This window comes from Parasteatoda tepidariorum, chromosome X1 (genome assembly GCF_043381705.1).
Source record: "Parasteatoda tepidariorum isolate YZ-2023 chromosome X1, CAS_Ptep_4.0, whole genome shotgun sequence".
Taxonomy (NCBI): domain Eukaryota; kingdom Metazoa; phylum Arthropoda; class Arachnida; order Araneae; family Theridiidae; genus Parasteatoda; species Parasteatoda tepidariorum.
Window position 1 is genome coordinate 62181811 of NC_092214.1, and position 15316 is coordinate 62197126.

The 15316-nt window shown below is 27.7% G+C and overlaps 2 protein-coding genes across 5 annotated transcripts in view; one reads left to right on the forward strand and one right to left on the reverse strand.

Annotated features, from left to right (window-relative positions):
- Positions 1-2819, reverse strand: part of LOC107452629 (protein disulfide isomerase CRELD1) — a 111961-nt gene extending 109142 nt beyond the window's left edge. The window contains exon 1 of the mRNA XM_071187861.1: positions 2799-2819. Within this exon, the coding sequence (XP_071043962.1) occupies positions 2799-2804 (6 nt within the window). The 5' untranslated portion in view covers positions 2805-2819. The remainder of the gene's footprint in view (positions 1-2798) is intronic.
- Positions 1-15316, forward strand: part of LOC107452612 (Utx histone demethylase) — a 129960-nt gene that overhangs the window by 59909 nt on the left and 54735 nt on the right. The window lies entirely within an intron of this gene.

Sequence of the window (15316 nt, forward strand, 5' to 3'; positions counted from 1 at the left end):
CGCTCATGGACTTATATTATTAAATTTAAATCGATATTGAGGATTACAAAAGAGCAAAAAGTAATATTAAATGGATGCTTCTAATTGTTGACATGTTGAGAGTAGTTTTAAATTTAGGTTTAATTATTTATAAGACATCGAGAGAAAAAAAAAACAATTAAGAGATTGGTAAATTTTGGTTACATTTGCTCTAAAGATTGCTGCCTACTTCGATTCTTAGATTATAATTTTTTCTTTATCCCATATTTGTCACTTATCTATTTCTGCCCTTTTCTTCTTTTCCTTTTTATTTATTTATTTATTTGTGTGTGTGTGAATTGCCTCTACTCTGCTCAGGGAGAAAACTAGAACATTTCAAGACTTAAGACTCAACTCACTAAATCTTGAAGAAACTATCGCTGAGAAGAAAAATGGCATTTAATTAGTTTATTTTCTTTTTATTTACGTGTATGTGATTCATTTTAAATTGTTCTGCAATAAAAATTTTCATGATTTGATAAAAGTCATTCACCTATGATGTTGCTAATCAATATTTTTTTTTTTAAAGAGCACTGTATTTATTAGTTGTTTCCATTGTCATATTCATGTTTTTACATGATTTACTCGATCTTCAGTGACCATCTCGATTTTTAAGTGTTTCCATAGTTAATACTTTAGTTAGAAGCATAATTAACCTTCAGAATTTTTATTAAACATATTTTCATACTTTTTCATTATATTGTATTAAGTTAGGTCAAAGTAAATGAAAAATATAATATTTACCATTTTAATAATTTATGGAACTACTTTTTATGGATTTTATATATTAGTTCAAATATAATTGCTATAATGTTTCTAAAAAATATTTTGGCAATGCTGTTTCATATTACATGAAATTTAATAATTAAATGTACTTGTACCCTTTAATTATACGTATATATTAAAAAAAATGAACTCATAACAAATTCAATACAAATATGATATACAGATATATGATACATGATACAGGTTCAAAACATTAGTGCAGCAGAGATGCCAACTTGCTCCGAAAAGCAAATAAATATTTTCGAGTGGTAGTTTATTAATGTGTGAATCTTGGTTTAATAAATTCAATTTCTAAGGTTTTTATCTACCACTATCTCTAAATAATTCAAAGGCTTATATAATTGGCTACTTTATTAGATTTAAGTCTGGCGACACGGTTTTAAAAGTAAACAAAATTAGTCAAATGTTTGCAAATTTCAGCATGTAGTTGTTTACCGTTCTTTAAATTATTACGGAGTGTCCGGAGCAGTTGGCATCTATGGTGCAGTGATAAACTGTGATATGAATTATCACTCTCATATACATTTCTTTAACCATCAAGAACGTATTCTACGTTTATGATATTAAAATGAAAACACTATAATCTGGAAATCAAGGTTTGAAAACCAACTCTTATCTTATATTATAATTTCCGTTACACTATAAATATATGTTGAGAAAAAAAAAACCACACACCCAATATATACATACATATATAGTTTTAATATAATTCGTTTACCACATCAATACCAAAAAAATTGCAATTAAAATGATAATATTTTACACAATCCGCAAGAAATATAAAGAAAATAGTTTTAAATCTATCCCTTTTTATTAATTTAATTTATTGAATGTATACACATTGAATCCTCATTTTCTCTCTTTTTTTTATTTTATTATTTTTTTTCTTTTGAACAAAGACAAGATGTCTGCAGAAAGAATAATATACACATTCTCTGACGCCAACATAAATAAAACGAAGCAGAGAAAAAAAAAATCGTCTTCTGAACTATTCTTTCCGACCTTGAAACCGGAAATGAAACTGATGAACATTCACTTTGAGTATTTATGAAGCTGCCGATTACTATTTAATTTATTATTCGATTTTCGGCAAAATGGTATTTATACTTATGTAAAATTTTCTATTCCAAGATGAACTCTTTTTGTATATATATATATATNCAACGACGTTATATATATATATATATATAAATATAACATCTTTAAGCATTCGGAGTAAAAGGATATAGTTGGTATATAGGAAAATTCTCAACTAACATAACACTTCTTCTTGTGTAAAAAAAAAAAATCTAAATTAAGTTCTACTTGAACACTTTTGTTCTGACAATAACATAACATGAATAATTTTTTTCTTATTATTTCTTTCCTTTTCCTTTCTTATTTCGAAGGAAATATTCATATAAATAGAACATACTTCACAATATTATATCTTTTTTTTCGTGATAAACACCTACACATATATGCAATACTTTAATTCACACAATTTTGGAAAATCAATTTCTTTTTCAAAGTACTGACGTACTAACCGAAACAACAGAACCATTCCTATTGACACTGGTGTATCGAATTTTCAAAACAAGATTGTTTTCAGCACTGACGTGCATAAGAATTTGCCTTTAATTCACACACTTTTGGAAAATCAATTTCTTTCTCAAAGTACTGACGTACTAAACGAAACAACAGAACCATTCCTATTGACACTGTCGTGTCGAATTTTCAAAACAAGATTGTTTTCAGCACTGACGTGCATAAGAATTTGTCTTTAATTCACGTAATTTTGGAAAATCAATTTCTTTCTCAAAGTACTGACGTACTAAACGAAACAACAGAACCATTCCTATTGACACTGTCGTGTCGAATTTTCAAAACAAGATTGTTTTCAGCACTGACGTGCATAAGAATTTGCAATTGACACTGACGTGTCTTCTTTTCCAAAATTGTTTTCAATTAAATACTTAGGGAGCATACATTTACATAAGAAAATAAGCTCTTACCTGCATCCTGACGTGTGCGCCAATAAAACTTCCTCCCCCTCGTCGAGACCGGATGGATATATTATGATCTAATGAAATTAAATCACATCAACCAAATTAAACGAAGATCTTCAGCTGCTTAATTAATTTATTGAATGCTATGCAGCACATTGTTTACACAACTAAACTAACACATATATAACAAGAGTATTTATCCCAAAGAAAAGTAACATGTCAGTCCTCGAAAAATAGTCCCGCTTCTTCTAAAACGATCAACCTCTACCCTTCCTCTCACACTTCTCCTTCTGCCCCCTTCCTCTCTTCACAGTAACTTTCGTTTTCAGTTCGATTTCAATCTTCACAACGAACTATTTCAATTATTTGCAATTTCATTAATATATGTGTTAAATTTTTCGTACTGGTCGTTAGTTTTTAATTTCTAGTACTTTTAACCCTTTCCGGTACAGAAATTTCGATTGAAAATTTTTCTCAGGTTCGACATGCTTAGTTCTTTGTTACTTTAAGAATAGTGGTTGCTAAACGTTTAAAAGCAATTAGTTTTACCTTTCTAGTGGTTTGTAGTTTGTTGAATTAGTGTTTCCACACTGGCTACATTGCACCGGCTAGGGTTAAAAATTACCAGAAAACAGATAAAAAAAAAAAAAAGACTGGTTAAAAAGTTTTTTATTTTTTTAAATAATTAATTACTGATATGTAAGGGTAACCAGCATTTTGATGTAACCGATATGTAAGGGTCATTTATTCTGGGGGCGTTAGGTTAATGATATAAATCTGAAATCATATACACAAAAGTTATGAATTTCAAATATATATTTCTTATACATACAAACACAAGAAATAATTTCATGTACGATATTTTATAGAGTGTCAAATTATAACCTTACATTATTATTTTAATGAATTCAAAATTTTGAATTCTGCTAGTGTTTGTTTAGAAATCACAATAATATTAATTATTTGTTCTTATTAGCTTTCAATGCTTATTTTAAAATAACAATAAAGTAATCGTACGTTTTAAACCATGTTTATAAGTTATTCGTTAAAAGGTTAAAATATTTTTATTCCTATTGAGAACGCTAAATATTTGTATTTTGAAAACTCGTTATGTAATCCTCACCTGCTAAATTCAGGTCTGTTACTATGCTGTGATTTTAAAGCAGGTTGGAATGCAAACAAATATATGAATGAGTAGGATTATTTATTCAGGAGTGAGAAATGAAAGAGAGCAGCAATATCACCCTTTCCTTTGCCAGCTGCCTTGATAACAGTTATACATTTTTTTCTTCTCCACCCTCAACCATTGATTACTCTTCGTAGTGAGTATACTTTCAGGCACGCACACATCTACTCGCGGACTGCTGCCAGATCGATATACTGTGTCAAGGTCATGTGCGTGCACTTCACACTGTGCGGCCAGATGATTCCTTCAAAACATGTAGTTTCCGCAAGGAATTTTGTCATAGGAAATGAAGATTAGCTTTTAAGTTTGTCAATTCTGAGAGTTTTTTGTCGAGATGCCAATAGAGAGTTTGCAATGCTACAATCTAAAGTTAATGTGATGTTTAATTTGTAACGATTGCGGAACTTTTCTTATAGATTAGTAATAGCACGAAGTATTTCTGTTATAAATATACTTAGAATAACCTGTTTCTGAAATCTTTTAAATTCTTTCGTTGTAATTCTAAAAATTGTCTTAATTCGCTTGCTCTATTATAGTGAGAATTACAGTTTGATATTTTTGCTGTTAACTATTTATATTTAAAAGTTTATATATATTTTGAGGACTGTTCATATTTTACAAAGCCATTATTCCAAACTTATTGTGAAATATATAATCTTCTTATAATTTTGTGAAATGATTTTGTGTAAAACCTACTCATCTATTTTATGAATCTGTGAAAATAAGGTCGTTTTTGGAAATAAAAACTTGTAAAAAAAATTTTTTTTTTTCAAAAAGTTTTAGTTTTAAAAATAAAATTTTGTGAATGGTCTGGTTTTCGCTATTAAATATTTTCTGAAAGGTCCGTTTTAACGATTTAAAAAAATTGTGAAGGGTCTTTTAAAGGTCTCAAATTTCTCCCAAAATGATCACTGTTGCAGCTGCATTTATTTTGCGGGTTGAGTTTTCTTAAAAAAATTAATTTTTAGTTAAAATGATCGTAAAAGACAGAGTTTACATGAGTATAATAAATAAAAAAACTGTAAATATAAAAGCAGAAAATGAAAGCTAGGCGCAGTTTTTTCTGTTTTTAAATAAATAATCACATGTAATAACGCTTAATAGATTAACACTTTCGATCAATGGCGTAAGCATTTTCTTCCAGAAAGACATTTTCAGTTTTTCATCCGATTAACTTAAAAATTGAACTGCGTTAATATTATTGATGTATTTTTCTTCGAGTTGAGTGCTTCCTTTGAAAGCTATCTTTTAAATGATCCCAGATTGAATAATGAAAAATAATGAAAATAATGAAAGAAAGAAAAAACTATGTTGATTTTTCTTAAAACTAAAGTTATTGAACCCGCAAATAGAGAAAATGCTTTTTTGAAAAAATACCTCTTTAAGACAATGGCTCATTTCATCTATCTCTAGAGCATACTTGATTGCGCATCAATCAAGTATGCTCTATTATATTCTTTTCTTAATGTCAGCTTAGAGTTTTAGGAAAATGTTCCTAAAAAAATAGCTAAATTGAAAAAAAAATATTAGAAAATTCACTTTGACGTTTGTTTTTACTTATTAGTATTCTGATCGCAGTTCATCTGAATAAATATAATGGGATTACAAAAATAATTGGCAATATTTCTTCTAAAGGATGCAATAAAACATTGGCGAATCCAGGCTATGATGCTTACAGACAGCAAGCAGACTATGATCCAAACTACACCTTAGAGGAATGATGGGTTTTACTACTGTAATTAACCCGATTATTACTCTAAGGACTGCATGCAAATTAAAATTAATTGGTTAAATTAGTTGACTCCATAAAGAAAGTAAATATTTTTGTTTTTCTTTCTTTTTTGGTATAAAATAATAAAACCTTTAAGTTATTTTCAGCGCAATTCAACGAGTTCAGTAGCAATATATGAAAAATAAATTAATAGTTTATAAAAAATTAAGTAAAGAAATTTAATTAAAACTAAAATATTAATACGATAAATTATTTAATAAATTTATCTTATAAAACACGTTGAGTGTAACATGTTTTTTGTAAAAACAAAAAATTTTTTCCTTTAAATAAAACACTGCATGTATGTGTAGTATTATATTTTAAAGTTACAAAATGAAATGCAGAAAGAGTTATTAATTTTTAGTACTTTTATTACAATTTGCTTTACCTCATTCATACTCATGGATATAATTTTTACCGTCATATATACATAAAATATTGCTACAGAAAAAGGTTATCACTATTTTGAATTATTTCAAACGTTTTATTATGTTTATATTGTTTCCATTATAGAATGGGTAGTCTACGTTTATGAACTATGTCGTCATATTCATCAATGATGCAATAGTATAGAGTTATGGTGTCATAGTTATGCTAATATTTTTATGATTCTAAAATTATGTCGGTGAGAATGTTTGTGTTAGATTCATATTCTATTGAAGAATTAAAATGTGTATGATTTTTTTTCCAAAGAATTTCTATATTTTTTAGACAGAAAAACACGCTAATAAGCTTAAAAATACACTCTTATTTATTTATTTAAAAAAAAAAGAACAAAAAACTTCTTTCGTGATTTATTGCTCTTTCATTGATTTTTCCTTAGAAAACAGATCGTGTTGTTGTAAAATGTAGTTATTTTTGGAATGTCATTAAATATACGTTTAGTCATTAAATCTAAACTATACTTTCTTTGAAAGTAGCTCTCTCCCAAGATGCTCTACAACGCTAAGGTCAATTGACCTGAAGCAATCGTAAATAGAGAAAAGGTGTTCTTTTATTATTTTTTTTTTATCCTCCTTTATAGTATGAAATATTATTAAGAAGCGCACCTGGCTCCAGTTCCAAAATTCACGTGATGGCTTGATTTTTCGCTCAGTGCGCCTGCTTGCTTCGTCATTCCTTCGCTAGACCATCTGCTCATTGCTCCAGCCAATCAGCTGACTCAAAAGATATATTTTCCCCCTTTTTTACTTGCCTAAAAAAGTAGTCTTTGTCTCCTTTTCTACCCACCCTACCTTCGATGGCCTACGTGCAAAATTACAAACCTACTATGGCGGACGATGAATTTTTCAAAGTCTTTTTGTATTTTGATTTGTTGTTGTTGGATCAAACTTTTGGCTGTCTATCGCTCTTTGGCGACTGTTCATTTTTAATCGATCTCTTTTGAAACGTAACTGTTTCTCTTGAGGGGTTTTATTTGAATATATTGAAGGGATTTAACTGACATTATTAATGATGATGATTCATTTTTAAATATTTATTTGTTGTCGCCTCTTTATCTTTGAATATGGGTGAATAAATTATTTAAATGAAATTAAACTAACTGTGATTATATATGTTTAACTAATAATAATTTTTTTAAAAAAAATTTCCTTTGGGATTGTATTTTTATCAAATATTTTTATATGAAGAAAAAATACTGAGCTTGCAAATAAATCGAAATTTCATTTTACTCTAAAAATCTTATTCTTGTTGGCAATTTGTACCAGTTTTAATTTTATTACATATTATTGGAGAGGATTTTGATATTTATTTTATTTTGTACTATATTATTTTATTAATGTTTGAATTCATTGTATGGGAAGAGCAGAGTATATTGAAATAAAATTTATGGAACCAAAAAAGGAAATGTTTATATCTGCATGAGACTGAAATTAATTTTACCTTCGAAGTTTTGAAGTCAAACAATTTTACTGAGAGAAGATATGGAACTCTGGTCGTAGTTAATTTTTTAGCAATTTTTTTTCTCTCCTCTATTGTAGTCGTTCTTGTGTTTCATTTGGTAAATTTTTTTTCTATTTTTAAATATGTTCTTATGCCAGATGTTAATATTATAAAAATTGATATTACCAATTTCTAAATTATTTCTTTTTTAAATTTAACATGGTTTTTTCCGACGACATGAGTTTACTCAAATGTAACACACACAACATTTTACAAGTTTTCCTGTACCAATCTCCGTATTTCAATTTTTTAATTAATATTTAGACATTTAAACGCATACATTAATTATCTCCCTTTTTTTATTTTATGGGTTTTTTAACAATTGACAATTTTCTAGCCAACTTGGAATTTTTTCATGAGAATGGTACACAGTTTGAGAAGCACGTAATATCGATGCGTTTAATATCGTCATTATTACTTTGAATTTTTTTTAGTGAGAATCGTACAGTTTGCGACGCAAGTTATGTCGTTCTGTGTAATAATAGCATCCCATCTATGCAGTTTATAATTGCATTTTGTTTTATTTTTCATCAGTTGTACTACTGATATAAAATTAGACTTATGGAAATATTGTATGAAACACAATGTTGTCTTTGTTCATCTTAGTTCGCTTTTCTTTGTCAGGTGCTTCGGATTTGAGCAGGTGACTCCGACGAAATAGGTTAGGCTTTTAGTAAATAATTAATGGAAATAAGTTTTAGTCTTCAGTAAATAATTGACGGGTAAGTGACCGCATAATGTTTTTTACTTCCGCAGACTCTATGTTAATACTACAAGTTGAATAAAAAATAGGGTAAAAAAAAGAAATGATTAGAAAATGGATGCTATTAAATGACGATGTATCCAAGATAAAATCAGTAGTCTGCGTTTTGTCTTTTCGATATCTGTATTTTCTTGTTTTTCATGATAGGTTTAATGGATGTTTATTTCCGGTTATTTTCTTTGTCTTTTTTTTGTCATATATTAGTAATTGATGATTGTTTGAATGGGCTATTTAAAAATTAAATAGTCGTTTTCTAGAAACTTCTGTTTTTTATTTTTATTTCAAAAAATATTTAGCTTATAAAGTTTGTGCAACGACTATATACAAGGTGTTCTGTTATCACCACCCCTAATTACTAATTTAGGCATTGGCTCGCATCCTCCGAGGCTGATGTGGACATGCCGCCTCCCCCAATTAAGTTTCCCCCTATTTCCGTAAACAACAAAAATAAATATAAAATTTTTATCGTCTCGTTTGTTTCAATATATTTACTGTTGGAAATATTTTGTGAAACATTATTTTCTGAAGTCGAAGAGGGAATAAACATCGTGAAAAAAACATCCATTTAAGTTCGCAATGCAAAACTGACTAAGTGGTAAAGAGTTTCTCCCTTAAAAAGTTATATCAATTTAACAACCAATTCGATTTAGGCCGTTGAGTACAAATTAAATATTTTTTTCAAATGTAATTAAACCTTTTTTTAAAAGAAATTTTTTTGCACGCGGATAAATTTTAATTCAGCGAATTGGGAATTGTTTTAATTTTACAGTTTTTATTTCTCCCATGATAGTATAGTATCATATATTAAATATCAATTAACAATACTCTCTTAGGATGTTAATCTTCAGATAAATGGTGAAATATTTCATTATAAATATGCAGTTTTTTTTTTTAAATGAATATACTTGATTAAAAAAAAAAACAATTTTATTAGGATTATCGTATCACAATACTATAAATGTAGTTATTGATACTAGAAAATTTTAAAGTTCATATAAAAGTATGATGAAGTGATTCAAGTATTAGAAAAGTATGAAATATGAAACGTTCTTTTCCTCAAACTTCAAACTAATGCTTTTATGCTAACTAATTTTATAATAATAATTTATCGATATTAAACTAATTAAAATAGTATTTGATTAATTCATAATATCTTTTTTTATTCAGGCTGAATTTTGTCTTGCGATGTTTTTTTCCCCCTGTGGTTTTCTCTGGTGCTTTATTTTCCTTTGCTTTTTTCCCCCAAGCTTATTTCTAGTGTGTGTGTGCTTTTCTGCCTGTTTACAACTGAGAAAGCATAATGGAGACTGCTTTTATAAATTTAACTTTGCTTAGTGATCTTTCCGCTGAACAATTTGTAACAATTAATGTTGTTAACTGTTGACAGAATCCTAAAATTTAGTAAACAAGATTGATTAAATGAAGTGAAGTTATATAAGGCTTTTCAAAATGCACAGGTCTCTTTGTTTTGCTTCTAACTCGACTTCTAAAACTCTGCAGTCACCAAAAATATGGATTTGTGGGGCAAAAATTTAAATCTCTCTGACAGCTCTATCTTTTTCGAATGTAAAAAAAAATAATTCAAATAATAACTGTAGCAAATAGGACTGGGCGATATTAGAAATTATGTATCGTGATATATCGTCAGTTTTGCATCGCNCCAAAAAAAAAACTTGGAAAAAAAATAACTCACTACCTAAATATTCCTGTTCCTCTTAAACTGAACCTCTGGTTGTAAATGCGTTTTCTCCTGTTTGCGTAATTTGATGTGATTGTAAAGTTGTGCATTGATGATATAATTATCTGGGCTGGAAATATGTCCAAAATAGTTTTTCAACATTATCTCCCATTAGTATTAAAAAATGCCTCTTAAATAATCAAAAAAGATTTCCCTCAGTCTAATTTACAGTTTTAAAACTACAAAATTGTGTAAAATGTATTAAAAAAAATAAAAGTATTCTACCCAAAAATAGCTATGGTGACTCGCCCCTTAGTACCTCATGTGGGCACTCCCTAATTTTTCGAGAGCCTATAAAAATGTGAAATCGGAAAAGTATGCACATTGTAGGTTGCTAATTACTAGAGCCCGGATTTTGATGACCTAAAAAATCTCAATTAATGCCCTTAAAAAGTGCCCATACAAAGTGCAAAAAATGCCCTTAAAAGTGAAAAAATTCCCTTAAAATGCGAAAATTGCGCTAAAAATGCCTTACGACATGACTTAAATAGAAGTAAAAATATTGAACTAAAACAATGTTTTACTCTTTAAAATTATTATGAGTCGTTTCAAAAATATAAAGCAATGCAATACTTGTTCTACGTTCATTAAAGTTTGAAAAATATGTTTTATATCCTAAAATAGCAAAAAAAAGGAAAATATATTGACTCCAAAACATTTTCATTTTGTATAGAAACTTAAATGAATATAACAACTTCCATCTCATAATATTACTAAATATCAGAATTACAGTGGATTATTAAATTTTTTTTTAATATTTTGAAATGTAAACGAGCGTCTCTTGTCTGAAAGCAAATTTTTATACCAGGAGAAGCTTCTTTCAACGTCTACTGATGTTATTGGTGCGTACTTGAAAAGGACGGTCACACTTACTGACAATTCTTCTTCAATTTGAAAAGATGTTGCTTCACCTGTTAATATCCTAGAGATTTTCTTCATTGTTTGGAAGTCAGTGTAATAATAAAAAATAATAAAAATTAAAAAGAATTAACAAAAAATTTAAAAAATGCTTTAAAATGCAAAATACGCCCCAAAATTTAAAGAAAATGCCCTATAAATCTTAAAAAATGCTCTAAAGGACAAAAAATGCAAAAAAATGCAAATGTCATCAAAATCCGGGCCTTAGTAATTACTATTTAAGCTAAGAAAAAAGTAAAAGCATTATCGTATTCTGACGTATCACTATTGAATTGAAGAAGACGAGATTAACATAAAAAGTCTTATAAACTTGTTGAATTGCCAGATGAAACTACAAGTTGCGTATAATAATGGCGTTTCAACCCCTTTCTTGGGTTGAAAGGCGGGTTGTAATAGTCTCGGGGTTGTAATAGTTAACCTAAACATGTCTTGAAGTATTTTAATTTTGCTTTCTTCACTAGTGATTCGATCCTTTTTATTTTCAGTTTAAATTCAGTTCAATTTATGACTCCTAATGTGTATATTTTTTTATTAATTTTTGACAAAGGGGGACGACAACAAGCTCTTCTCAAAAGAAAAAGAAGAAAAAAAATTATTTGAAACAGTTTATAATTGCAATCTAATTTAATAATAATTAATTTTAAAGCTATTTAATCAATCATTTTAAGCGAAAACTAAAGAGAAACATCTGAATTTAAAAATAAATAAGAATTTCTTAAGAAATTAAAATAACTGTAGTTCTTCAATATTTTACCTAATTTTAATATAATGTAACGAATTGTTTAAATATAATAAAATTTTAGTAATGCTACTAAATTAACTCATCACTTTTCAAGCAAAACTTAAAGAAATTATTTATTAAAAAATAATGCATTGGTCATTTTTAGTTTCTAGACTAAGTTCTTTAGTTTCTAGTTTCGGACGAAATGCTAACCCTGATTAAGGGTGATAACGGAACAATCTATAATAATAATTTTCAAATAACAGTCTTGCTATTACTGAATTGTTTTATTTTTATTGCATTGTTTTCAATATTATTTTTTAGATTGGCATTGTGTTTTAGTAATAGTTTCATTAATATGTTGCAACTTTTCTTTTGATAACCGGTAAGTTTTTTCGCGATTATATTAAAGAGAATAAAATCATATCTTAAAGTCAAGTCTCAAATGTAATCGGTTTTTCTCCTTTTGAAAAGCGCGAAATAATTCACGTTAGTTTCTGTGGTTTTGCATTGTTTTTTAAACACTTAAGGTTAAGTGGGTTAAGTAATTTGAGGTTGGCTCTAAAAGGTTGTAGGTTATGGCCAAAGCACGTGTATGCAAATAAGGTAATGGAAGAATATATTTTGTTATGTTTCTATTTAGGAAGTTTCAATAGCTGTCCTAGGAATTTAGTTTATGAATTAGGAGTGCCCATATAATAAGCAACGAAAATACACTTATTCTTTTTTCTTTTGTTTTTTAACAACAACTTTTAAGTTGTATCTAAACACAATGTGTGCGAAAAGCTTTAAATTATATCACTAAATTTAATATTGTGTGAGAGATATTCAAAAGACAAAAGTGAAACTGGAGAATGTGATGTTCGCTTTAAAAATTATGAGTTAAGCCAACGATTTGATTTCGACCATTCGGCTAACATTTATTCCAATTAAATATTTATTTGATTTTAAATAGATGTTTTACGGAAAGGTACTTAAAAAGTTTTTAAATTTTTATATTGATGGATTGAACTTGAGATAAGTTAAAAATATGTACAAAAATATTTAAATGTTTTATTTTAAAGCAGTTTTTTAATTAAAAAAAGTTTTGCTTAAAAAATTATTATTTGTATATGATTATTATATCACAATACAAAGTGTAATTTTTTATTTCATATGATTCATAAATGAAAATTCATAAGATTCCTAATTACTTTGTTAAAATTTTAAAAGATGAAAACTTTTTTTCCATTAAGTTCAAACTAATTGTTGTATAATAATTATTTTTAAAACGTTATATTTTAAATAATGTTTGATTACATTCGAATAACAATTACTGTAAAACACCTTTAGAAATTTTTAATTGGAAGAGAAATAAATAAATAAACTTTTAACTTAACTTTTTAATGGGAAACTTTTTAAGCAGAAACTAAGATTATTAAAAAAAAAAAAAAAATGCATGCATATTATAAGATTAACATATTGTGTTAGACTTTTTCACATTTAACTTAAATATTGTTTACTTTTTCTCAAAACTTCTAAAATTATTTCCCTTTCGTATTTTATTGTTTCGATAACTCACTCTCTATCCTTTCCATGACACGTTTTTTAAAACAGGTGCAAAGATAAAAAAAAAAAGTGACCCTTTCTATCTAGGACTTTTTCTAATGAGTTCCATTTCTAAAAATATTAGCATACATTAATTCTGATTATTTTCCATGTTATTTATTTTCTTTTTATGGAAGTATAAAAAAAATTTTTCACTGAGAGAAGATTTGAAATTATATTTTATTCCCGGATGAGAGTTTAGTTGAAAGAGGACAGAATGATTTGTCCCTTTTTTCTTTCGATTGTCTACAGAAAAAATCTTTTTCTGCCGTAAGATCTCAAACTTTTGGAGGTACGTCATCAATGATGGCATTAATTTTCAATTTTTTGCAAAATGGAACTAATTAATTCAATTCTTTCACCACTATTGAAAAGTTTAATCTGTAATGTACGCAACATCAATGTGTATGCTGTCACCAAATACAGGCACCAATTTCTTCTTGGAATAGGGACTTTTGGTGCTTTAAAACTTGGATTTCCTGAGGATTATTACATCATTTTCGGATGTAAAAAAATAATTGAAAATTTTTTAGACAACTATTCCCCCTAAAAAAATGTGCTTTTTTGATATTTTATGTAATTGTGAAGTTGAATTGAATGTATAATAAATTTGGCCCCTACAAATGTAATGCAAAAGTTTTTAAATGTATCCTCGATTTTTAAGGTTTTAAAGGTTACCCTCCCCCCTAAAAAATTCCCACCCCTCTCCAACTAAACCACTACTTACATAAATGTGCCTCTCTTATTTTGTGTGATTGTAAAATTGTGCTAAGTATCCCCTTAAAATTGCAATTGTGTCTTACCCCGTTCGGTAACTGTGGGAGCAACTGATTATGTTGATAATTAAATTTTTAATTTGTTTTCAACTTAGATAATTGCTCTTCAAAATTAGGCAGTGTAAGTTGACGTGACTACTTATGGAAGAATAGTCTGATAGTCCACCCCAAGACTTGTGATCAACTTATAAAGAGGGAATTAAAATAATTTTGCCAATTTAACAGTTGATAATTAGGATCAACTAAAACAGATGATCAATATTCAGAGGTGATTAACTCAACACATTTCATTGCTGCAAAGTTTCATCAAACTTTAAGCATTTATGAATCTTAAAAATGAATGGGCGTGATTTTAATATTTTTTTTGAAATAGAAGTTTAATAAAAACAATGCATAAATGGTTTTGTAATTGAGTTATAATTTAGTAAAGACTTTCGTAATTTTGAAATATTTGAAGTTTCTTGATGTATAAACAAAGGATTTTACTCAAAGTTTTTAGATTCAAAGTCGTGTTTTTTTTTATTTACTTTTTTTTTACTTTGTGTCTGTCTATGCAAAATAAAATGATTCCGTCTTATATTTTGTATACTTAATTTTATAATTTTGAGTACTTAATTTAATATACTTTGAATACTTAATTTTATTTAAGTTAGACAATTAAAAAACAATCGAAGCATTCTTTTTAAAAACATATTAAATATATTTCATTTAAAGTGTGCCTTAAAAAACATTATTTTTGTCAAAACCTGTTGATTTTTAATATATTGTAGAAAGATGAGCATGAATTAAAAAAAAGAGGGGGGGGGGACAAGATATGAAAACCAAGGAAGAACGGTTTATGTTCATTTTTAACTTTTTTAATCGTTCTTCCCCATTGGTTTTCGTGTATTCACCCTTATTTATAGTTAATTTTAGTTAGCATTTATGAAAAATTTCCTTCCCCAAGAGTCTAGTCTTTGAGAATTTTTTTGGCTTCAAAAACATTTTATAAACCCCTTTTCGAAAATAATTTTTATTTTACAATATCTTTTGAATGCAAATTAGAAACTGTCCTGAAATCGTTACCTCGATTCCACGCTGCAAAGTTGATTTTTACATACGTTAGGAATATATATATATA